A 23,129-nucleotide genomic window follows, 5' to 3' on the forward strand; every position below is an offset into this window, starting at 1 on the left:
TAATTTAAAATTCATCTTCTAGGTTCGATCCCACTACACAATAGCTTCGTCATAATAATTTAAAATTCATCTTCTAGGTTCGATCCTACTACACAATAGCTTCGTCATAATAATTTAAAATTCATCTTCTAGGTTCGATCCCACTACACAATAGCTTCGTCATAATAATTTAAAATTCATCTTCTAGGTTCGATCCCACTACACAATAGCTTCGTCATAATAATTTAAAATTCATCTTCTAGGTTCGATCCTACTACACAATAGCTTCGTCATAATAATTTAAAATTCATCTTCTAGGTTCGATCCTACTACACAATAGCTTCGTCATAATAATTTAAAATTCATCTTCTAGGTTCGATCCCACTACACAATAGCTTCGTCATAATAATTTAAAATTCATCTTCTAGGTTCGATCCCACTACACAAAAGCTTCGTCATAATAATTTAAAATTCATCTTCTAGGTTCGATCCCACTACACAATAGCTTCGTCATAATAATTTAAAATTCATCTTCTAGGTTCGATCCCACTACACAATAGCTTCGTCATAATAATTTAAAATTCATCTTCTAGGTTCGATCCCACTACACAATAGCTTCGTCATAATAATTTAAAATTCATCTTCTAGGTTCGATCCTACTACACAATAGCTTCGTCATAATAATTTAAAATTCATCTTCTAGGTTCGATACTACTACACAATAGCTTCGTCATAATAATTTAAAATTCATCTTCTAGGTTCGATCCTACTACACAATAGCTTCGTCATAATAATTTAAAATTCATCTTCTAGGTTCGATCCCACTACACAATAGCTTCGTCAAGTCAAGTCAACTTTAATAAGGCTGGGTGGCCCAATCAGCACTTGGCTGGTATCAACAGGGGCCCTGCGTAAATTATGACTACATTATAACTATATGACTGTATCATAAAAGCTGTAAAAGAAAGACTTCCTGTTTTTGGTATGGATTGCACACCGATCCGCTTCTCGTCCAAACGTACTCTCCAAGTTAAGGTAAGCACTGATAAAGTTTTCTGTCAGGCTTTGTAAGCAAGACTGGTTCAGTTTCAAACAAGATCCGCTCGTTCTTTACAATCCAAACGGTAAATAGCTGAGAAATACATTTATTCCAGGATATATAAGGGAAAGATGAATAGATCGCATCTGAACCTTGTTTAGGACCTTACCAAGACCCATAGCACCACGGTGTCATTTAAGAAGATTTATAAGTAGTCGGCATGATTGTGCGCGCTTTGTTCACATCCAGTCAGATAATTATATAAGGGAAGGTACGTTTTATAGTAAGGCCTCAGGGGGGGAGGGTCACACATCTTAAAAATATTATTTATGAATTCACGCTTTCTTTCAGCAAATGAGAAAAACATCTGCAACCAAAAGTTTGACGTTTGTTGGTCTAACGCAGTTAGTATTAGTCTGGTGGTTTGTAGCGTCCGGTTTGTGTTGTTTGAAAGATGTTCACCCAGGGAACTGTTTTTGCAAGCCTTTTGGCCCCACCCGGATCACTGTTAAGTGTCAAGGAATTAAGCAAGTACCACGTGATTTACCATCCAACACGGTAGTTCTGTAAGTGCATTGGGGATGACGTTGCATATTTAAGAATTGATTTAAGGTCATGTCTCCGTATTGCATTGCGCATCCTTACTCACATAAACAAAATGGCGGCTTCTTCTATACGGCTTGGCCCTCGAGGGAGATAATGCGTCGTTTTGTTCTTAAACGAGCACGGTGACCTATGTTTTTATTGCATAATTTTGGTGTGCGAATTGTCCTTTTTGACCCGTTAACCAATTAAAAGTATAATTCAGCGGAAGGAAAAAGTATTTGTTTGACCTTCAGCAGTGAATTGATGTTAATGTGCAAAATGAACCAAATGAACCACTCTTTTATTTCTTTTAGCTAACTTTAAAAGTGAAACACAAAAAAATATGTTGGCCACTCACACCTTCTGAAAAGAGCCTTCTGAAATATTTTTTTTTTTCTTCCAGAAATCTTTCGGGAAATCATCTGAGCTCCATCCAAGATGACGTCTTTAAAAATCTAACATTGCTTCGGGTAATGTAAGTGGATAGTTTTACTGTATCTTGGCAACATTTTGTATTTACATAGAAAATAGGAATTGTACAAGAGGATCTTTCAATTATTTTTATTATGTATTATTATCAGCACGCCAAAAAAGTTTCCGTTCGCAAACCTAGCTTGCGTGTCTCCAAAGCGATTTAACGCACCTACCTGTCGCCATATATCGTGAGCACTACGTTTACCCTTATTTTTTTTAAAAAAAAAGGAAACCACGAATCACAAAAAGGCATGATTCCTGTTGTTCAATTGCCCTAAACCTTCGAACGAAATTAGATTGTCATAAATTCATTTAAATAGGCCTAAGATACAAACCGATTTGATTTACGCTAAGTTTTCCATTTTCGGCCAATTACTAAATTACGAGATGTCCTTCTTTATATTTAGTAATTATTTATACATGTATACGATTCCCCGTTTTGTTCGATTTTGTAGCTAGAGATCTGGTTATATATAGTACATGTATCGAAAAGAACCCCGGTAAATATTTTTCCTCTACCTTGGCACTTCGTTATTTCGGGGTACCACTGCACAATACTAAAAAGCAGAAAGTATGCTGTTCAAGACAACAGGATAGGACTAGCAGAAGAGCATAAAATATGAACGAAACATAACGAAAAGCGGATGAATTCTCTGCGTTTTAAAAGCGTTTGTCTGTAGATATCCAGAATCCAGAGACAGGGCCAAAAACTTGCGTCAAAAATACCCTTTTGGTGGACTTTTTTAAAAACAATTGTATAAAACTTTCGGCCAATCTAAATCTGGAAATAGTTTAAAGTTGGAGATACCGCCCGATGGATCCCGAAGACCGAATAAATTATATAATGGCGGATGAAATTTCCTGAGAATAGAGAAAAACGAAAACTTCCCTTGATCTAATTTTTTCACAATTTGTAATCTAATTTCCTTTGCAGTAGCGCTAACTTTTCCGGCATATCTACTACATTAAAGGCAATTTTGGATTCTTAAACTACAGTTTATGACTTGTAGGCCAACAGTTCGAAGTTTTGCTCCTTTTTCCAAAAATGACGAAATTTTTCAGTAAGTCCTTCATATTTTTATCTTTAACGCGCTTAATTTCTTTGGTCCAAACTAGATATTTAAGTATGAAAAACACATAGTAAAACTTTTGTTTAGAAATCTTTACTTGCCAAGGTATTTGTATACCCTAAGAGTTTTTTTTAAAAAAAATAATGAACCTCTTAAATCAGTTGAAATTTGGTACGTAAATTGAATTACGACAGTCTTCAATTTCTTATGGTTCAAAAATTGGACGAAATGTATTTACGTCCAGGTGATATGTGGCTAGAAAAAATTACTAAAGCAATTATTGTGTAAAAAATAAAACCACGGGAAGTTCTTTCTGTACTGGTGCATAAAAACTGCTCTTTTTTGCCGAGATAAAAGAAAATTCGAATATTCGATCTTGTCTTTGGATTTGAAAAAGCCTTCGAAAAAGAGCCATGTTAGGGCCCCCGATTTACAAGGGTTAAACTATTCAGATTTGTACTTTTAGAAACGTTTTGTTTTCTCTACAGAGATCTTTCAAGGAACAGTTTGAAGTTTATTCCACACAGCACATTCCGGAATCCGACCCAGTTAAAAAATATGCAAGTAGAGTTATTTGTTTTATTTTAAAACATAAGGTGAAAGAAGGAGAATTGTTAAAGTAACGCAGAGTCCTTGCTCATTGATAAATAAATTAGGGAAGTTTTTTGGGTAGGTTTAATCTTAAAAAAGCATTATTTTCTGAATTTTGAGCTTTAACCCTATTCAGACCGGGCTTTTTTGGACCTTCTCTGACGGGGGGGACTCCCCCCCCCCCCCTCCCCCTATGTAACTTCCAGAATATTTAACCCATTGACTCCCGGAGATTTTTGAAAAAACCGCATTTTTTGAACGTTTTTGACATTTTTGCGTCATTTAAGAGCTAATTAAGCTCCAAACTAATCAAAAAAAGTTACTTGCAACCTGGAAGCATGCCTTTCTTTCCACAATCATCGGAGTTAAGGTCATTGTTGTTCCTGCATGCGCACACTCTAGGATTTTCGTTTATCATTTTTTTTCTTGCCTTTCCTTTTTCTCCTTTTCTTTCTTTATCTTTTTTGCTGCAGTTGCTGGCCTATAACTGGGTTTGCTTGCAGTTTAGGGATTTTTGAGAAAGTGCCATCCAACAGGAGACACTTTCTCAAACTTCCAGGAAATACTCGCCACTCCTACAAGTTTTTCACTTAAATTCTCAAGTATTTTTGTGAGTGTTTCAAGCACAATTGACCCAATCACTCTAACTGGGGCATCATCGGAAAGAACTTTTCCTCCTGCAGAGTTTGAGTGTAAGTGATGCTTTTTTGATCAAAGATGATGACGTCACAAGTGGAAGAAAGAGCAACGATCGTCAAGGCCGGTTTAGGCCGGCACGGGAGCCAATGGGAAAGGAAGAAAAAATGTTGTTTATTTTATTATCAGTTTTGAAGGAGCAAAACAGTCGTTGTGTCATACTCTAATCGCCCGTTCTAACAGTTGCTCTTCTCTTAGTACATTATTATACTTCTATCAGCAACTCCCTTTTTGCCTGACGAAAACTGTCAAACTGTCTATTAATTACTTTTAAATTCATTTTATCTAAACTAGTTAAGACTTCGTTTCCGACATAAGAGTGAGGCTGTAATTGCGTCTCTTGCAGAATTCTTGACGAAAACAGCATTAAAGGTGGATTTTATCTCCCCGAAAGTGTAACACGGGTGTAAGTTGTAACTCTCGTTATAATTGTACAATATTATATGGCCGTGACTCACAAGAAATGGGAACTACCAAATTCACAAACTTGATTGGCTAAAATCGATTTTGACCGCGGTCTGGAGTTTTCCATCTATATAGACCGGCATATAGACTGGTCACACTTGTAGCGTGAGAAAGTTTCAAACAAAGATGTAAAAACATTCACGCAGCCGGTTCATAATCTGGCCGCCGGCTTTTTGGTCGTTTTTTTTTTTTTTTTTGATCAGTTGTAAGATTTGAAGTTAACTAGAGATCACTCGTTTAACATGAATAATCTGCTCTATGTTTAGTGTAAAATGAATATTTTTGTGTCATTGGAAAGTTTTACTCAAAGCGAGGACTGAATAATCACATATCGCAAAACGGAAGAGCGCTAAGACATGTCCAAACCATTTAAAATGAAACAACTACATCAGACCCACGCGATATCGCTATAAATAATCATTCACCTATTTTTCGTAAAAACATTTACGAATACTCTGCGCTCTGTTTGTGTAAAATATTTATTTCTGTGTTATTCAAGTGTTTGGCTCGAAGCGAGTACAATTCGTACAATTTACCCGGAACGTGCTGGATATTTTTTTGGATATTCCACTTTTTGCTTTGAGATTATGGAATCGAAACGAAAATTGCAAGCCCGGCAAGAATGTGCCATGGCACGGGACACGAGTCATCGCGCCAGGGTAATTAACTGCTGAATCGCGCAGTCAGGTATGCTCTATTTTCTGCCGCTGATAGCTGTGTTTTTCGAGCGAAATGACAGTTAAACTTCGAGAACTTGGTTTTTTAAGCTTCTTTAATTTTAACCGAAATCAATTTATACCACTCAAGTGGTTTGAGTGTGTTTTATGGTAATTCAGCTCACGCAAACTCCGTGACTCACGGAAACACGATTTGTGTGCGGGTTTCTAAAGTGACTTTACTGTGCGGCGTCGTGCCTTTCTAACAAAAAACTGAAAGAAGTGGTCAAACATTATCCGCCCGGTTATAAACTGCTTGAAGTTTCTTATTGCTTATGTTTTCTGGAGTATGAGATTATTCGATGCAAATAACAGAAAAGATAAACAGAAACCCGCATTAAGAAGTTAAAAAACTGAAGTCAAAATGGACGCTAATTATGGAATAGCTCAATCGTACTTCATACAACCTGGCCCTGGTTTCCGGAGACGATCATAACCCGTTAACGCAACGAGAAATGAACAAATTATATTCATTTGCCGCAGTATTTTGGCTATTGCATATACTACAGTATTGTTATGTTTATTCCCAGGACAATCAAATACAATATGTTGTTGTTGGATGACTTAAAAATAATTGTGGGAGGATCAAAACGAATCAACGTCTTGTAAGTATGTATTTTATTGGCCGTTCCGAGGTTGCGCAGGGAACTGGGGCGAGTTTCAAATTTTGTAAAAGCGATAATCTGACACCATCACATGAAAAATCACGGTAAGATTTGCCATTTGACCAAGTTTAATGTTTTCAGGATGAACAGAAAAGAAGTTATGGACATGTGACATGGTTCAAATTCCATACAAACGTCTCTAATTGTAAGCCAGCGTCCCCTAAAACCATATAAACTCTTAAATTTTTTATCTGTTTTGTGAGAGCTGTAAAATCCTGCCAAAGACCCATTTTTTGAAAAAAACTAAGATGAAAATCACTATGTTTGCCCATTTATAAGAGTATTTCAAAAATCATAAAAAAATCAAGAGTGTTTATGGTTTTGGGGGACGCTGTCTAAAAAAAGAGACGTTTGTATGGATTTTTAACTAAATTTCAAAGCTTATAACTTAATAACTCAAATGACCCATCTCAGCGGGTTCTTTGAAGTGGTGGTGTCAGATTATCAATTGCTTAAAATTTTAAACTCGCCCCAGTTCCCTGCGCAACCTCGGAATGGTCAATTGTAAGTTGAAATTTTGTCATGAACAGGACTTTCATAAAGAATATCGACTGGTCCTGAGGGCAACAGTTTTTTGAGGGACCAGTTATTAAGTGATTTGTATTCAACACAACAAAGACTTTAGAAGAAGGGTCGTAGATCAACAATCGGGTAACAGTGCACCAATGCCCTTTGACGTCATAGAATATGCAATGTTGATCACTCAGATACTTTTGGCGGGAAACAGTCTCATTATTAGATGTCATTTGACCTAATGGCAATGGGCAATGGTAGCGCGCGCTGTTGAGTAAAAGGTTAAGGAGCTCATAACGGTTTTCAACACTTTCCAGCTGTCTTATACTTTGATGGGTTAGGTCGGTATCCGGTCGTTTCGCCTACGAGTCATTTCGCTAACGACCAGTTCGCTAACGAGTTAGGTCAGTTGCTGCAAAACTTATAATATCAAACAAATGTCCAATCATTGCAGAACAAGTTGTGTTCATTTCATTACGTTACTGGTAACCATAGCAACAGTATAATATGTTTAAGACACCCTTAATTTTCGCTTTAAGTGATCTCAACTCAAAAACAAGCTCGGTGACCCCCATTTTTATGATGGAATAATGATCACCATGTTAAGATAAAACTTTTGGCAAAGTTTCGAAAAATTCTGTATTGTGGTTTCAGAGCCACCTTACTTTTTTTGAAAATTTAAGGTGGCTCTAAAACTGCAATATAAATTTTTTTAAACTTTGCCAAAAGTTCTATCTTAACATGCGGATCATTATTCCATCAAAAAGTGGGGGTCACCGAGCTCGTTTTTGAGTTATAAGCACTTAAAGCGAAAATTAAGGGTGCTTTTAACAGGTTATACCGTTGCTATGGTAACTTATAATGTCAAGACGATAACCATTATAACTAGTTCATCAGTAATTGGGCATCGATTTAATACCAAAACTGCTGTATCAACTAAAAAGAGAGTCGTAGAATTGATTCATCAGAGTTGAAGTGCTGAAAAATTCAGGAAACTGTTTTGAGCCACCTTAAGCTATGTAACTCTTTCTTTTTTGAATAGAGTATGAAATACTGGAGCTCGGCAAACGCATGCCAACGTTTTCTTTTCTAAGCCAAAGGTGAATTTTACTTGGTAAGGTATCTCATAGATTTTATTCTCATTTCTGTACATGAATACAACTTCCAAAGTGAGTAATAATAATATCTTTGTTACTCACTTTGGAGGTTGGTTGGTTGCATCTTTCATATGCCTTAATGTGACTGTGTGATACAGTTATGAGTCATATGTGCCAGTCATCATTTGGCTGTGTGACCGCGTGATGCGGTTCCAGTCAAAAGCCCACATTTCACCCGCTGGATATTTCACATTTCACAGTGGTTAGAGCATCCGTCCTAGAACACGGAGGGTCGTGGGTTCAAATCCCATCTGGAACTCGAATTTTTTTCCGAGTTCGATGCTATTTAAATCTTGAATAAAACTTGCCTTTTATTTATTTGCTGTCGTGTCCTTTATCTTTAATATTCAGTCACTTTTTAGATTTACGATTAATTTTAATTTGTAGCTGTGCTTATCTTTGCAGAGATATAGAGGGAAATCCGATTGGACCTTTCCTGACTTCAGACACTTTTGCTGGCTTTGATGAGATGACTTATTTGTAGGTTCTGAATAAATACTTAAGAGGCTGTCTTTCTTAAAAGCACCCACTTAAAATTTGCGTTAAAAAAAAATTTGCCTAAAACTCTGGCAACTGAAAGACTTTATTGAGGCTAGAACTAAAACAGATTTGGTTTGATTTAAAATGATTTCGTGGCCACGTTAGGAGCCATTAAATATTTTGCCTTTCGAGCCCGCCCCAACGTCTGAAAAATTAGAAAAAATGGGCATTTTTCGAGCCGCTGTCAAATATTTTATTGGCATCGAACACCAACAATGTTTATATTAATTTGTTTATAAACATTGCTAGTTTTCTTAGAAAGTAGCAACTTTCCCCTCGATTTATCTGGAAATGCGAAATCAAGGATATAATGACCACTACTGATCGGCATCGAACGAAGGTTGAACAATGACCTTGATTTAGAAGCGAATATTTCAATTTCAGGACCTAGCTGATAACTCTACTCTACACAGCCGAAAAGTGTATTCCTTTATCTGCTAAAATATGCAAAATCACACGTACGTTTTCAGTATTTCAAAAGTTATGACCGTTTGTATCAGCACATGTGCGAGTAATTACGATAATATAAGCGGAAATTTTGTTATTACTCGCACATGTGCTGATACCAGGCTGATACAAATGGTCTGGTATCTTAAAAAGGCCTGTGGAACCGGGATACCAAAATGGGCCATCAAAGGTACATTTGATATGAAATTAAATGCGCTTGCAATCATTCTTTATACATATTCTTCTAAACTTTTACTTCCTTTTAACACAATACTATTTTGTTAGATGCTTGGCAAATTGCAGTCTAAAGCACATTGAAAGTGGAACCTTCCGAAGAATGAAAAAGTTAAAGCTTCTGTAAGTATACTACAGTAGTACAGTTTCCATACACCACCATGATGGACTTGTATGTGTGTGTGTTTCAGTTGGCGCTTATATATTTTGCTAGCTCTCCTTTCTTTTAATTAAAATAAGTCGTTTGCTATAATTTTGATGAAGACAATTGAATTGAAAGTTTGCGTATTATTTTGCAGTGACCTTAGAGACAACATGCTGTCGCATATAGAGCCAGGTACCTTAGAAGGAACATCTGATAATCTTAAGCATTTGTAAGTTACTTGTTATTAATTTAAATTAAGGGAATAGTTCATAATGGCTCAATTGTTCAACTGTCTCGATCGAGCCGTCCCGGTTCAGGCGCTGACTGCGGTCATTGAGCCGTGTATTCGGGCAAGACATTTCAGTCTTTACTCGGGGCTGGAGTATAAATGTTAACTGGTGAACTGCTATGGAGGGACATCCCATCTAGGAAAAGTAGCAATGCTAATATAATAGTCGCTTAATGCTTTAATAATTGCAGTTTTAAATATCCAGCGGCTTGTTATGTGTAAGAGGTGCAGATTACAGTGGTTGCTTTCGTTTCCTAACAGACTGACTAGCAAGACACCACTAGCTGAATAAGGCAAGAAATGTTTGCTTGAAGTGTTTCCAGAATTGTCTTTCGCGAAGCTTTCCGATATAGTATCAAATTGTCTTGAAGTTTTCTTTTTCTCATGGTTGATTTAAGGTAGTACGCGATGGCTGCCATATTGAGTGTTGTGGAATTGTAACAAACGCACATTCCCGTGGTCTATCCGTCTTATGCAAATCATCAGAGACGAGAGAAATTCAAAGATGAGTTTAACCGTCTCAAATTCCATCAGAACTGATAATCCATTTGATAGGTTATTTGTCTTGCCGAATTATCCGTCTCTAGTGTGAAAACGGCCATAAGGTGCGTCTCTTCGAGAGATTTGGAATGCCCTTTTAAGAACATAGACGACAATTCAATAGCCCGCATCTTTTTGTACTTAAACTCGTAGAATCCCTTTTCCTTATATACACCTGATTGAAGAATCCTTGACCCGTAAAAAGCATAAGACACGAACGATGCGACCCAAATGTTTACCGGGAAATCGGAAAAATAATCGATGTCTGGTTTATGCTTTTCACAGGGTCAACGTTTGTTCAATCAGGTGTATACAACCAGCCTGAAGAAAGGTAGCCTTTTCGGTATAGTCTACGGGAGATCCTCCTCAATATAGTCCACTTGTTAACGGGGAGTAACAACCTCCCGGATACCATTTGAACCATTTTTGTTTGTGAATTTTTTTGCTAACGATTTGGTAAAATTTCCACAGGTTACTACAACACAACGCTCTCACGTCAATAGCTGATGGAACATTTACTCGTTTCAGTAAACTCACGGATTTGTAAGTCATACCCTGGGTACGCCACGCTTAAAAAGAAGGACATGAAGCTAAAAAAAAAACATTTTTTCGCAAACGTTTACCTCTACCTCTACTTTACAGGGAGCCCTCACATCAGATAACACGATAAATAAAAAATGAAGACTGACCTACTGCTGTCACGTATTTTGCTTGGAAGCGGCCATTTTGAATTCTTAATACGTGGTGTACTGCAAGACTGCAACCGATTAACTTATACGCGGTCAGCTGGTGCGAGGTCTGGAACCGAGAAATCTTTGAAAACCCCTTAGAACTCTTAGTCATTATTTAGTAATCAGATGTCGTCCCGAGAGTTAATTAAATTCCGACTTTTTTTCGGCCGTTCCATATCCCATCCCTTTTCGATTCCAGACCTCCGACGTCCTGCCACAAAAACACGTATTAAAAATTCAAAATTCAAAACCATAGCAAGTAAATATAAAAATGTGTTTAAACCGATTAAAAATATAAAACGATACTCTGAATTTTCGATCGCCTTCTGCGGTCTTCTTCAGAGAATGATGGATTTTTGCAAGGTTCGCAGAATTCTAATAAGCTACATCGACGTTATTGTTCGTTGCCCCCCTGGGGAGCAACTAGCGATGCGTAAACCCTTGGGAAGGGCGCTCTTTCGTTTATAGTGTTTTTGTCGAGGAAAGAATGCAAAGATTCCAGAAACAGTCTTTGGTTCTTGCTGCTTACACCTGTTTCAAGAATTTCGTCGTAACTTGGATGTATATCGTGGCCGATTTCTGCATGATGTTTAATCGCGGAGTTGATGTTTCCGTTTGTTCCGGGCTTGTGTTCGGCTCCCCGCGATTTCCAGTTTCTTTTGCTTTCCCCATCGTATGCAAATGGTCATGTCCTGCAAGTCACTTTGTATACGATTTCTTTCAATTGATCTTTATTCGGTCGGTCCTTGGGCTTTTTGAAGATATTTCCTAACGTTCGTACTGGTTTTAACGCTGTCTTGATGTTTTCGCGGCTCAAAATCCGTCGAAGGCGCTCCGACACTCCTTTCACATACGGAATGGACGTGTATGCCTTCGGATTCTCCTGGGTTCTTGGTTGCGTGTTTGATTTTTTTGATTCGCCAGCTGACTTGGGATAACCGTTAGCTTTTAAGTCATTAATAACGCGTTGCTTCTCGTTTAGTCTTTGCGCAGCTGTTGATGGACTTAGCTCGGTCCATTAGAGTGTTAACGACGGCTCTCTTGCTTTGCGCTGGGCTGTGTAAATGGAAGTCTATACTTGCTCGTATTGTGGTCTTGCGGTATACACCCACCTCGACCTTACCATCCTCATAACGGTGTTGTTGTGTCCAGGAAGGCTATGCTGTTCTTGCCCAAGTTTAGGCATCTCCACTGTATGAATGTTGGCGTTTATCGAGTTTAAGTAGCTGTGAAAAACTTCAACACCGTCCCTTTTAATGCATGCATTCGAATCATCGACATAGCGGCGTTACCACTTTGGTTTTCGAGCGAAGTTTCTAACGCTTTCTCTTCAACTTCTTGCATTACAAGCTCTGCGATCCCTGACTGGCGAACCCATGGCACATCCCGATTTGTGGTAGGACCTCGAATACAAAATAGCTGTTGTGCAGCGAAAGGAGAGTGATCAGGACTTGCCTAGTCAGCTGTATGACTTTTCCCGCAGATCCCTCGTGTTTCGCTGAACAATATCTATAGGTGATTGTATGGAGGTGAATAGTGAAACCACGCGACACAACCAGCTCGTCATCAGCCACTTCCTGTCACTTACACTCTGCACTGTGCGTTCTGACAGAATTTCGCAGAGAGCTTTAGAAGGGAGGAGATTTTGATAGTTCGTAAGTCGGCGCGCCAATACAGCTGTTGGGCCTCAATGGTTTCGGTTTCTGTGTTTTCCGGGAGAGTGAGATGATCGTCATTTGTTTTAGTTTCAGTGGACAGCGCGACGCTGGTGTGGAACAGAGGGGCGTAGTTTACAGTACTCTGCTCATGAGTCCCGCGAGTCCGAGAATTCAGTAGCTCAGCTCGGAAGTCGGATTGCGCCTTGTCGGTGATGAGCTTCTGATCTGCACATCTCCTGGACCTGGTGATGTCAGTTTTTCAGCACTACAGTTCCCTCGATGATCACGATGTTTCCACAAGTGCCTCCGTCTTTTTGCGAGGTTTGTTGTTTTGTGGGCCGAGCTCCGACCGAGTGGGGGCCGGCTCAAGACAGCGAACAGCGGCCAAAGCCAAGGAGACCGAAAAAGAGAAGACGGGAGGGACGGGACGGGGAGCGCGGACACTCCGCGAACCGCCACCAGCGGAAGACAGACTCTGATCACCCGAACACTAACGAGAGCGCCCTCCCAAGGGACGCATCGCAGCCCCAGGGGGGAACAACGTCATAGCAGAGACTGCAATCCGGAAGACCGAAGGCGACATGATCTAGATACACTTATAGCAGACAGACGCCCAGAGTTTTATAGCAAGTAAAGTTTATTTTTTATTCATGTGACACCCCCTGTGTAATGTTACTGTTCTTCTTCGTTAGGGTGTTAGTTGCATTTTAGATGGCGGACTGTTGCTGTCCTTGTGCGCCCACGTTTTTATTTCTGATTAATCGCTGTACACGTTTTCAAAAAAATCTCTCGGCACGGTCCAGTCACATTATACGGCAAACATTGGAGTAATGTACTCCAAAGAGCGCACTAATTATTCTGTCTTCAATAAGAATAGCATCTGGCGGTGTCAGTTGCACATAGAAAACGACTATTGAGAAATCATTCCAATAAATAGCGGAAGTTATTCGTTATATTACAATTTCTTACCTAAAAAAATAGCATTTTGTTTATTGATATTATTATTTCAGGTATCTTGATAACAACAATTTGACATCTGCACCGAATTTAACTGGTCTTACTCAAGTGACACACCTGTAAGTTATTGTAGTGCAGGCCCGGGTTCCACGTGTTGTCCAGAAAGTGCACTCTCTCCCTTCTAGCGGTTCACGTAACTTTTTTTCGTAGATACTACGCGCCGTAAACGAAAACAAGTTGTGAGAACATCGCTATTCAGTCCCAGGTCCGTTTCTATCCTTTCTCCCCCCTCCTCCACTGGTAAATGTCCGCACGAGATCGGCGAATACAGCAGTTTTTGACAAATGTCGCCCCAGCAACAGATGAAAAGACCTTGGTCCCTTGGTCCCAAACTTCCTTCTTGGTTTTTTGTCCTGCTATTGATTTCTTTACCTTTTAAGAATGGAGGGAGAAACACCAACCCTGAACGCTAAATTGTGAGCCCGGGGAGAAATACTTTCAAGACGTTTGTTTACGGCACAGTGTCCCGCCATGCAATTCTCAACATAGTAATTTTCATACCCATGCAATTCAACCATTTTGCAGTCTATTACCGCTTCCTTTGAATTGTTTACTCTACCTTTGCTCAACAGAAAAAGAGTGACAAGCTGAAAAGCAAAATGGTAAAAAGAAGTAGCGTAAGCTTTTCCGGCTTATCTGGATGTAGCCTAATCTAATTAAAGAATGCCGGATTCTCGACGCTGAGATGCTTGAGGGAAAAAGAAAAAAAAACAAAGAAAATAGAAAAAAGAAAACAAAAATTATTAACCTTATTTCCTCTCTTTCAGTGCTTTAGCTAATAACCAAATCAAGGATATATCACTGCTCGGAATTTCAAAACTGAAACAAGTGACAGATTTGTAAGTAGAAATTCAATCTTTAATAATGCAGCTTAGGTTTATATCCGCATATTCCTTACATACTTACTTACTTTCTCGATCATTCATGGTTATAAAATCTTGATAAATTGGTTCAAAAATACCATAGAATTAACTTAGAAGTGGATGTCTCCTAGAAGCAAAATCGAATAAAATTAATATGAATAAAAAATTTTAGTATAATTTCCAGTGGTGAGTCTAAGAATGGGACATTGTGATTGAGTGACCTTTTTGCCCAAATGCACATCAATGTTTAAATTTAGGACAACCCGTTAAGTTTTATTAGCCCAATTTAATGAAAAAGACTTCTGATCAAACACAGCCAATCGTGTAAAGAATTTGACACGATCTTATTTTTCTTATTTTTTTCCAGATCCCTGAAATTCAATCACTTGGAACATCTTCCAGTCAGTATCTTTCAGAACATTTTCGTCGTATCAAATTTGTAAGTTAAAGAAACCAACTAAATGTACCCATTCACGATATTTTATTAGATTAATCTCCCTTCCTTCTTTCGCTATATCGAGAAGCAAAGACACCAGGGCCGATTATTTAACAAAGCCGTTAGTTAGAAGGATTCAAAATAAGGGAAGGGCTCCATAAACCATGGCTAAATGTACACCTTATAATAACTTATAACATTTATAACAATTTTGTTTCTTTTCAGGGATATGTCCTTCAATAAGCTTCTTTCCATACCAAATGAAGCGTTTTCTGGTTGCAAGAAATTAGCCATGCTGTAAGTGAAATGATTATTTAAACAAATTGTGTTAAAAAATACTGAATATTTTTTTTCCATTTGGGACGTAGTTGCCACTTACCATCGATTTTAGTACGAACAGTTGGCGAGAGACTTTCATCAATCAAAACGTATTATGACTTTATATAGAAGTAGTTTGCTTGTACCGCGGAGATTAAATTTAATCTTGAACTCAGTCGACAATCGAGTCGACAAAGTTTCCGCTGCGTACTAGTTTTCACAAGTAGTCGCTGACGTTGCCAGAATACTTCACTTAATTGATGGTAATTGATGTTGAAATTAACACTTGAGAATAAAGTGATGTAATGATTTTTGTCTCTTTTATCCCAAAGGTTGTTAAACTTTAATTTTATCTCACAAATCAGCAATCGTACTTTGGCTGGGCTTAAGAATCTACGGATATTGTGAGTGACTGATCCTCATGTTATATTTACTATTAACGCTTATATCTGTTTGATGCTTTAAAAAGTAGGTTGATCATGGATAACACACAATGAAACTGTGGGTTTTTATGTGATTGGTGTTTAGAGCCGAACTGCAGCAGAGAATGCAGGCATCAAACATCGGAGTAACCATGTAACCATGTTGTTCGCAAAAAAAGGATTTGAAAGCTGCTAGGTTTTGAGACATTTTTAATTTATACTATCGAGTTGAAATCAACAGAGAAAAATCGGTTTTTATTTCCTATTCAATACGTTTACAGTACTAGTAACGATAGTCTCAGCAAAAAATAAAAGCTCTGTATAACCAGATGTGAAGTTATCTCTTCCACTTGAAATGGCGATATTCACCAGAGTAAGTAAGGTCAATTTAAACAAAGTCAAAATTCCGGTTAAATTAGTTTAAAAACATAATCGTGTGACCAATGGATAAAAATAGAAAGCGTGGAGTTTTAAAGTAACAAGCTATTTGAAAAACAAAAGTTCACGGCTCGCCTTTAGGCCATGGTAATTAAGGGGCGCTTTGTTAAAAAAGAACTCCGTGCTTTCTATTTTTATTCATTGGCCTGATAAAGGGTTTGAATAATAAACCGAAATATTGCCTTTGCCTAAGTTGTTGTTCTGGCTTTGGCAAAGATTAACTTTTATCCTTTATAAACTGAAATAGTCGGTTGGCTCTGAATTTTTGTAACATTTGTATTTTATTGTCCTCCACTCCATGTTTAGTTACAACAGTTTATAATTGTTACCATAAATATATTGTAGTAAGTAAGTATTTCTCTTAAGTTATACCAGTCAGCATTTAACAATTATGCAATAAATCTCTCTCTTGTGTTAAAGGATGATGATTAACAACAGTCTAGCCTTTATTCCTGAAGGCACTTTTGCTGACAACCCGTTATTAAAGCTCTTGTAAGTAGAAACGAAGCAATGATTTTTAAAATAACAACAACAAGAACGCAAACAACAGAACTAGAACTTGCATTTTGTATTTCCTCGCTGTATCGACGCCTGTTTTATTATTTGCAGGTTTCTCCATAGCAACACAATCAAACTTATTGATGGTAACGCCTTTCACGGTCTAACTGGCCTTAGAACCTTGTGAGTTTCTTTGAAATATCCAATGAAATATTATTATTGCGTTTTATTCGTCTATTTTGTGAGATAATGGTAGAGCAGCTTTGGTCGGTCAAGTTTAGTCCTGTTGAGAGTAGGGTCTGGACTGGCTCGGCAATCCGATTCTTGCATGAAAGTCTCTAACGGTAAAATTGCTAAATCTGTGTAATAATACAATCGACTTTCATACAATGTGCATCTTATTTAGTGTAAAAAAAGGCTTTTCGACCTCCCTGTATTTAATCCTGCACCAGTTGTTCTCTTGCTTAATGGCTCCCTAAAATGTCTAGTGTATTTCAATACGTATTTGAGAGATTAGTCTTTCCTATGTTGTTCTTATTATTGGGCGTATGCTTGTGTCATGTACGGGTTTTTTATTTGTTTTCCCTTTGCACCCTAATGTGTTTTATTGCCATAACAATCACTGTTCTGTTTTTAGGACGCTTTTTGACAATCCTTTAAGGTCACTACCGGTAACGATGTTTAACAAAATGGGATCCAATGTTACATTGTAAGTGCAAATATAACAAATATAAAACCGTAAAATTACGATGCAATGATTTCGTTTCTCATGCATGCTGACTTAGCAGGACTTAGCATAAGCAATCATTTTAACCACTTGACTCCTTAGTCGCTTCTACGACGTGCTCGCTAGGTTATTTATAAAAAAAGGCAGATAGAAGGGGCTAATAACTGGAGTAGTTGTATCTTTCTTCAAAAACTATAACTAAACATAAGACCCATGGGGTTATATTCACAGGAGCTTTGTATTTTAAGAAGGATTTTCGCGCCTGTGCCATCATGGATAGTAGCAACCTTTATTTAACTGAGCCTATTGTATCGTGAACCATCATTAAGTAAACGGCCCATTTGACATAACGTATTTAATTGCAGAACTGTTTCATGCAAAAACTTTCAGGAGCTTTATCCGGGGATATATACTGCTTTCATGTAAGTAAAAAACAAACTCATAGATTTAAAAGCAGTCAATGCACAAGTAAGTAGTTTGATGAATTGGTGTTTTGTTTCTTTTTTTATTTAGTTTTACAAAACCAATATTGTTTTATTTCAATATATGGTTTCATTGTTTATGTTATCATTTAAAGGAGCAGTGTTACAAAGAATTAGTGCTACTTGAAACCCAATGAAAGACCACTAAGGAAGGCCTGGTCTTCCTAAAACACTCTGTACTAGCTATATAGTCATGAAATTTGGAAACTAGCTTTATAGTCATGACCTTTCGGACGAATAGGAAAGAACTGGCCTAAAACTTAAAAACGTTAGGCCGTCGGGTTCCCATTAATAAATTCCAACGGCTAAAATGGCTACATGTGGTACACACACGCTTGCAATAAGTACATTTTGGAAGACTACCCACACTGATTTGCCAACGATTGGGGTAATCTTCAATCACTGAATGAATAACATTGGGTCGGTTCCACGGGCAAAAATGCGGAATTTCCTTAAACTTGAGGCTTAATAAATTTCTGCCAGGAATTTTTTTGGATATTGCGTGGACGACAATGCTAGCTCCTAGCAATAAAGACAAATTAACTAAAGAGAACTGGATGGTACAGACAGATAAGGTTTTTACTTCGCTTTGTCTCCTTTCGGCCATGAGTTGTGTTCTCAACCACTGGGTCGTCTGCCATTGCTTCTTTAGCTCTTTTCAAGATTCTTCATAGCTTTGACGGTGTTGACGATAGTTTGTTAATAGTTTTTCTTGTCGTTATACAAGTTAAAGTTAAATGAGAGATTTTAAAGCTAAGCAACATTGGTATTTTTGAACATCTTTTTTAACATGCCTGTGTTTAATTTTTCCTAGTAAGTGTGCTCCGTCAGCATCCTTCCATATAGTCATTGACAAAGGTGAAAGTGGTTTTGCTGATGGTCTTAGTTATTCAGGCTTCAGATGTAAATATAACCCAGAAAGCTATTACAGCCGGTATAACTGCAGTATTTGCATGACTGGCACCAAAAGTAATCTTGCTGATTTTTGTGTAAAATGCCCTGCAGGTAATGTTTCATTGTCCTTATACTATTACAAATGTCTTTCTATGTCAGGTGACCGAAATAAGTATCAGTTAGAAAGGCTTAGAAACGCCCACGTTTGGATGCGGAAAAGGGTACCCCCTGCACAGTGTATGGCTTTCAGAAACATTTCTCTCTCCTGATCTCCTATGCAAATTAGCTACGTCGACACTCATGGTATCACGTCATACAATGTCAAAAGAAAGACAAAATACACATCCAAACTATTTTGTCTAAGAATGACGGAATTTTTCAAAATGCCCTACACAGTTTTGCGTCTAGTGTGCTTAATTTCCAGAGAACTGAACAAATGTAGTCATTCTGGGCTTTAGGTTTGAGGCCTTGAATTCGGGAATTCTGAAATTCCGAATTTCCGGGATTCGGCTTTTAGGACAGCCCCTGATGGAATGCAAGTGCTCTTGCGTTCTAAATTTTGGTCATTAATTTTAAGATAACTCTCCCTTATACGTTTTCAATGGACGATAACCAACTTGCATATAAGTGACTCGTTAGCTGTTGGCCCATAAAAAAAAAAGGCTGAGTGCCCTCCCTTTTTTTCTGGTGGGTTTTAGATAAATATGTTCCTCTAACGCCGCCAATACAGCCTTAACATCGAAGTTTGTTAATCACAATTGGCTTATGTTAGTGTTTTTCGTTTTAAACTTAAAACCCTGCTGCTGCTTTATTTTTAGGAGGTTTTTATCAGGACGAAATGGGGCGAATTGACTGTAAGAGATGTAGTACGGGTACATATGTTCCGGAAAAGGATCATCCTGGAAAGAGTGCAACCGACTGTCGTGCATGTCCGTATGGTAAGGACCATAGTAAATAACAAGTCTGGAAACAAAGAGACGACAAGCCTTTGTTGTCGGTATTATTTAATTTTTCCCGGAATAATTTCGTCAACCACACAAAGACAGAATTTAAATACATATTGCTAGGAAGCCTAAAGATGTGAGTCTTTCTTGGGGGTTTTGGGGGGGGGGGGGGGTTTGTGCCAGTGTTTTATAACATGATTGTAGCGTGTGACCACCCCTGACTCTACTAAATCATTCTAATACGGTTTTATTGCGTACTATACTGTACACGATGGTGCAACGTAGACACTGTGTGTGATGTTACACTGTGTGTTTTGATTTTTAACTACTTTTTTTCGTCACTATTTTAATGAAGATTAACTGTAATCGTGTAAGGTATTCAGAAAGTTAGTCTCAACCGTTAATTAACACATGGTCCTCATTTTGCTATGGATCCAAACGACAATAGAAAAATCGACGCAAAAGCTCTACCACTGCACTCCAAAAGGAATTATCTAAAACTAAACACAGGCAACCTGAAAATAATTGATACGTGTGAAGAAAAGACTTTTCTTAAAATCTACTTATCATTTTTTTTTTTAATAAACTGACAGGTACCCGGTCCAATGAGACTGCTGGCTATCGTGCATGCAAGTGTCTTAATAATTTCTACCGCTTTGATCGTTTTGGTCCTTGTACAGCATGTCCAGATTATGGCCTTAAATGCCACGAGGATACAGCAATCTTGGCACCAAACTATTTCTGGAAGTGGAGAAATACAACCATGGAAGAAGATTATTCCAAATTTGTTGAAAACATTCACACTCCTGGACCTGAATACAACAAAAACTTCTCAACATTTCAAAGACCATTGCCGAAGCCACTGAAGTGTCCCTATCCAGGATCCTGTAAAGGTGGTATTACCTCAGCGTGTAATGTGGGATACGAAGGAACTTTATGTGCAACCTGTTCTTACAACCACTATCTCCGATTTAACAGCTGCCTTCAATGTCCAAAAATAATTGTTACCATCATTTCATGTGTTGTAGTAATACTGGCCTTTGCCTTGATTTTCGTGATGATTTTCTTGGGAGACTCTGTAAAAGTTCGCAGACGTATCGAAGAAGATGGTAGTAGCACAGAAAACGCTCGTCCCCGTACTGTTGCAGATGTCATCATGTCTTGCGCTAAGATCGTCATTGGATTTTATCAAGTTGTTGTTGGTATCTTCTCGGCACTAGTGAGGGTCAGGTGGCCTGCAATCCTTATTTCCATGGAAAAATATCTGAAATTTGTTGAAGGAAACATTTTACAATTTGCACCACTGAGCTGCATTCATCCTGCACTTGAATTGGACCCATTCCTGCAATTCGTTTTAACCATTGTCATCAATATCTCGATCGTTTCTTTGATATTTCTTTACCTCTTCCTAAAGAAATGGTACATCAACAGGATGGAGGAAGAAGAAGAAAAACAGGAGAAAATCTCGAACTTGAAGAGGTCGTGCTATCGAAATATTTTCTTATTTCTTCTTTTGTCATACCCAATGACAAGTAAGAAGATCATTGACATTTTACCTCTGCCTGGCGTTTGCCTAGACATATGCTACACCAAAGATCGGACTGATTGCGTTTCTCTTTTGAAGGCGGATTACTCCATCCATTGTTTTAAATCTCGACACAACGTCTTCTGGCACATAGCTGCTGCCTTTGCCCTGTATCCTGTTCTCTTTCCTTTGCTGCTACTGTTTCCCATCTACAAGTATCGTGAAAAGAACCCTGATCGTAACCCTAGTGAAATTGCTTTTGGCCTCAGAGTGTTTTTTGAAAACTATAAAGAGAAGTATTGGTTTTGGGAGATCGTCGAGATGAAACGAAAGCTGATTCTTATCTCTATAATCCCGCTGTTTGGATCTGAAAGCCGTTCTCAAATTGGTATTGCCGTCATCGTAGCCAGTGGATCTGGAATTGTGTACACCATCTTCCGACCGATAAAAGGCAAGTTTGAAGATCGGCTGCAAACGTTTGTTCTTTGGATCATTTTCTTTGACGTTTGCCTTGGCGCAATATATGCACAACCTGACGTCAGCAGGAGCCAAGAAAAAAACAAGTCCGTAGTTGTAAATGTAGTGTTTTTGGTCCTCAACAGTGCCGTGCTGATATTAGCCTTTGGTAAGTCTTAAGCTCCTAAGGTGGCTCCACATAGAATTACATTTGCATGAGTTAATTTCTGTCCTTGCAAACCATTTTCATATAACACTTGATGACATGTCTGCTAACAAGTAGCCATGGCTTGATTCTACCTGAGGAAGACTCTTCCAGTCACTAACTCTTGTTTCTCTGACAACTTGCGAGAGAGATACTTGGCTTGTGTTTTGAGGCAAGCTTACATCTAGGCTTTTTTCTACGTTTCTACACGGCGAGTTTCCCTGTTTAAGAGGGCGTCCGTGTTACAGCGGATAAGGCACTTTTCGGACCTTCACCGATTTCCCTGATTTTTTCAGTGAAAGTCGACAATTATATCCCAGTAACAAATATCACATTCATTTGGATCAATTCGATATTTTATATTTTTTGCGAGGCGATTTTCAAAGTCACCTCAAAACCATGCAATTCGCCATTGGAGACTCCGTAAACTTGCTATAAATGACGGTCACTGCCAAAACATTATTACTTAATGCAACGAGCTGATTATTTTACATATTGAAGTTTCATTTTCCCTCGATAGTGTAGAGGTTTAATAATTGAAATCTATTTAAGTTTCGTTAAGTTATGAATTTTTTAATTTGACTCCCAACAAACTCCGGAATGTGCAAAACGCGACATGCCTGTAGTTGAAAGCCATTTTCTCGAATGTGGGACCTGATCTAGAATCGTGTCTATTGTAACTCAAAAGTACTAACACCATTATAGAAAAGTATGAAATAAAATTTGTGGGCACTCTTTACTGCGCGCCGTACAGAGCTCCACGAATTTCCCAAATATTCGCCATTTTGATCCAAAACAAAGAAAACGCTTGAGCGACCGATAAACCAATTCCAGAACCGTAAATATTTGGAGATGTGTTAAATACTGCTAGAAGTCAGACTGTAAATGGAAAATATTTTTCTTTCTCAGTTCCAACCGTTTTAGCCGATTTCTCGGTATTTTCAACGCTCATAGCAATAAATATATCACTTGCGATCAATATGCAAATTTCGGCATAAGCCCGTGTTGTCACGGAACATCTGTTTACGGCAAACAATTTGCCGGTCTAAAAACGTTTTCGAAAGCAATTACTTCCTTCTTACCTGGCCGGGCGATAAGATTCTTTAGGCTTCTATGTAAAAGCTTTCTTTTTGTTTGTGGCTGTAGAGAAGCTGTTTTCATTTTCCACGCTGCGATAAGACAGTGTTTGTTTTGCCTCAAGTCTAACTTGTTCGTTTTAGTCTAATTCAATTAAAACCAGCCAGGCTGCCTAGTTTGTCAAAACCCGGGGTTTTTTTTTCGCTTGGCCTTTTCGAGGGGATTTTTCCAAGAGAATTCACGTTCCTAAAATGCCCTTCTTGCATTGAGTAGAAACTTGCTGATTTGCTGTC

General features: G+C 38.2%; 1 protein-coding gene across 2 annotated transcripts in view; it reads left to right on the top strand.

The window, feature by feature from the left end:
* Positions 1-867: 867 nt before the first annotated feature.
* The window catches only part of LOC144654246 (uncharacterized), a 33,521-nt gene continuing 11,259 nt past the window's right edge, over positions 868-23,129 (top strand). Inside the window, exons 1-22 of one of the 2 annotated variants that reach the window (XM_078514332.1) lie at positions 868-1,014; positions 1,370-1,584; positions 2,007-2,078; positions 3,636-3,707; positions 4,781-4,840; positions 6,146-6,220; positions 8,356-8,430; positions 9,223-9,294; positions 9,471-9,545; positions 10,617-10,688; positions 13,545-13,610; positions 14,319-14,390; positions 14,782-14,853; positions 15,076-15,147; positions 15,501-15,572; positions 16,449-16,520; positions 16,638-16,709; positions 17,164-17,235; positions 17,619-17,675; positions 18,550-18,740; positions 19,448-19,567; positions 20,167-21,723. In XM_078514332.1, coding sequence (XP_078370458.1) covers positions 964-1,014; positions 1,370-1,584; positions 2,007-2,078; positions 3,636-3,707; positions 4,781-4,840; positions 6,146-6,220; positions 8,356-8,430; positions 9,223-9,294; positions 9,471-9,545; positions 10,617-10,688; positions 13,545-13,610; positions 14,319-14,390; positions 14,782-14,853; positions 15,076-15,147; positions 15,501-15,572; positions 16,449-16,520; positions 16,638-16,709; positions 17,164-17,235; positions 17,619-17,675; positions 18,550-18,740; positions 19,448-19,567; positions 20,167-21,723 — 3,334 coding nt within the window. In that variant the 5' untranslated portion in view covers positions 868-963. The remainder of the gene's footprint in view (positions 1,015-1,369; positions 1,585-2,006; positions 2,079-3,635; positions 3,708-4,780; positions 4,841-6,145; positions 6,221-8,355; positions 8,431-9,222; positions 9,295-9,470; positions 9,546-10,616; positions 10,689-13,544; positions 13,611-14,318; positions 14,391-14,781; positions 14,854-15,075; positions 15,148-15,500; positions 15,573-16,448; positions 16,521-16,637; positions 16,710-17,163; positions 17,236-17,618; positions 17,676-18,549; positions 18,741-19,447; positions 19,568-20,166; positions 21,724-23,129) is intronic. The other variant, XM_078514340.1, reaches the window with a different exon arrangement.

The sequence above is a fragment of the Oculina patagonica genome, chromosome 1 (genome assembly GCF_052425735.1).
Source record: "Oculina patagonica isolate OP01 chromosome 1, crgOcupat, whole genome shotgun sequence".
Taxonomy (NCBI): domain Eukaryota; kingdom Metazoa; phylum Cnidaria; class Anthozoa; order Scleractinia; family Oculinidae; genus Oculina; species Oculina patagonica.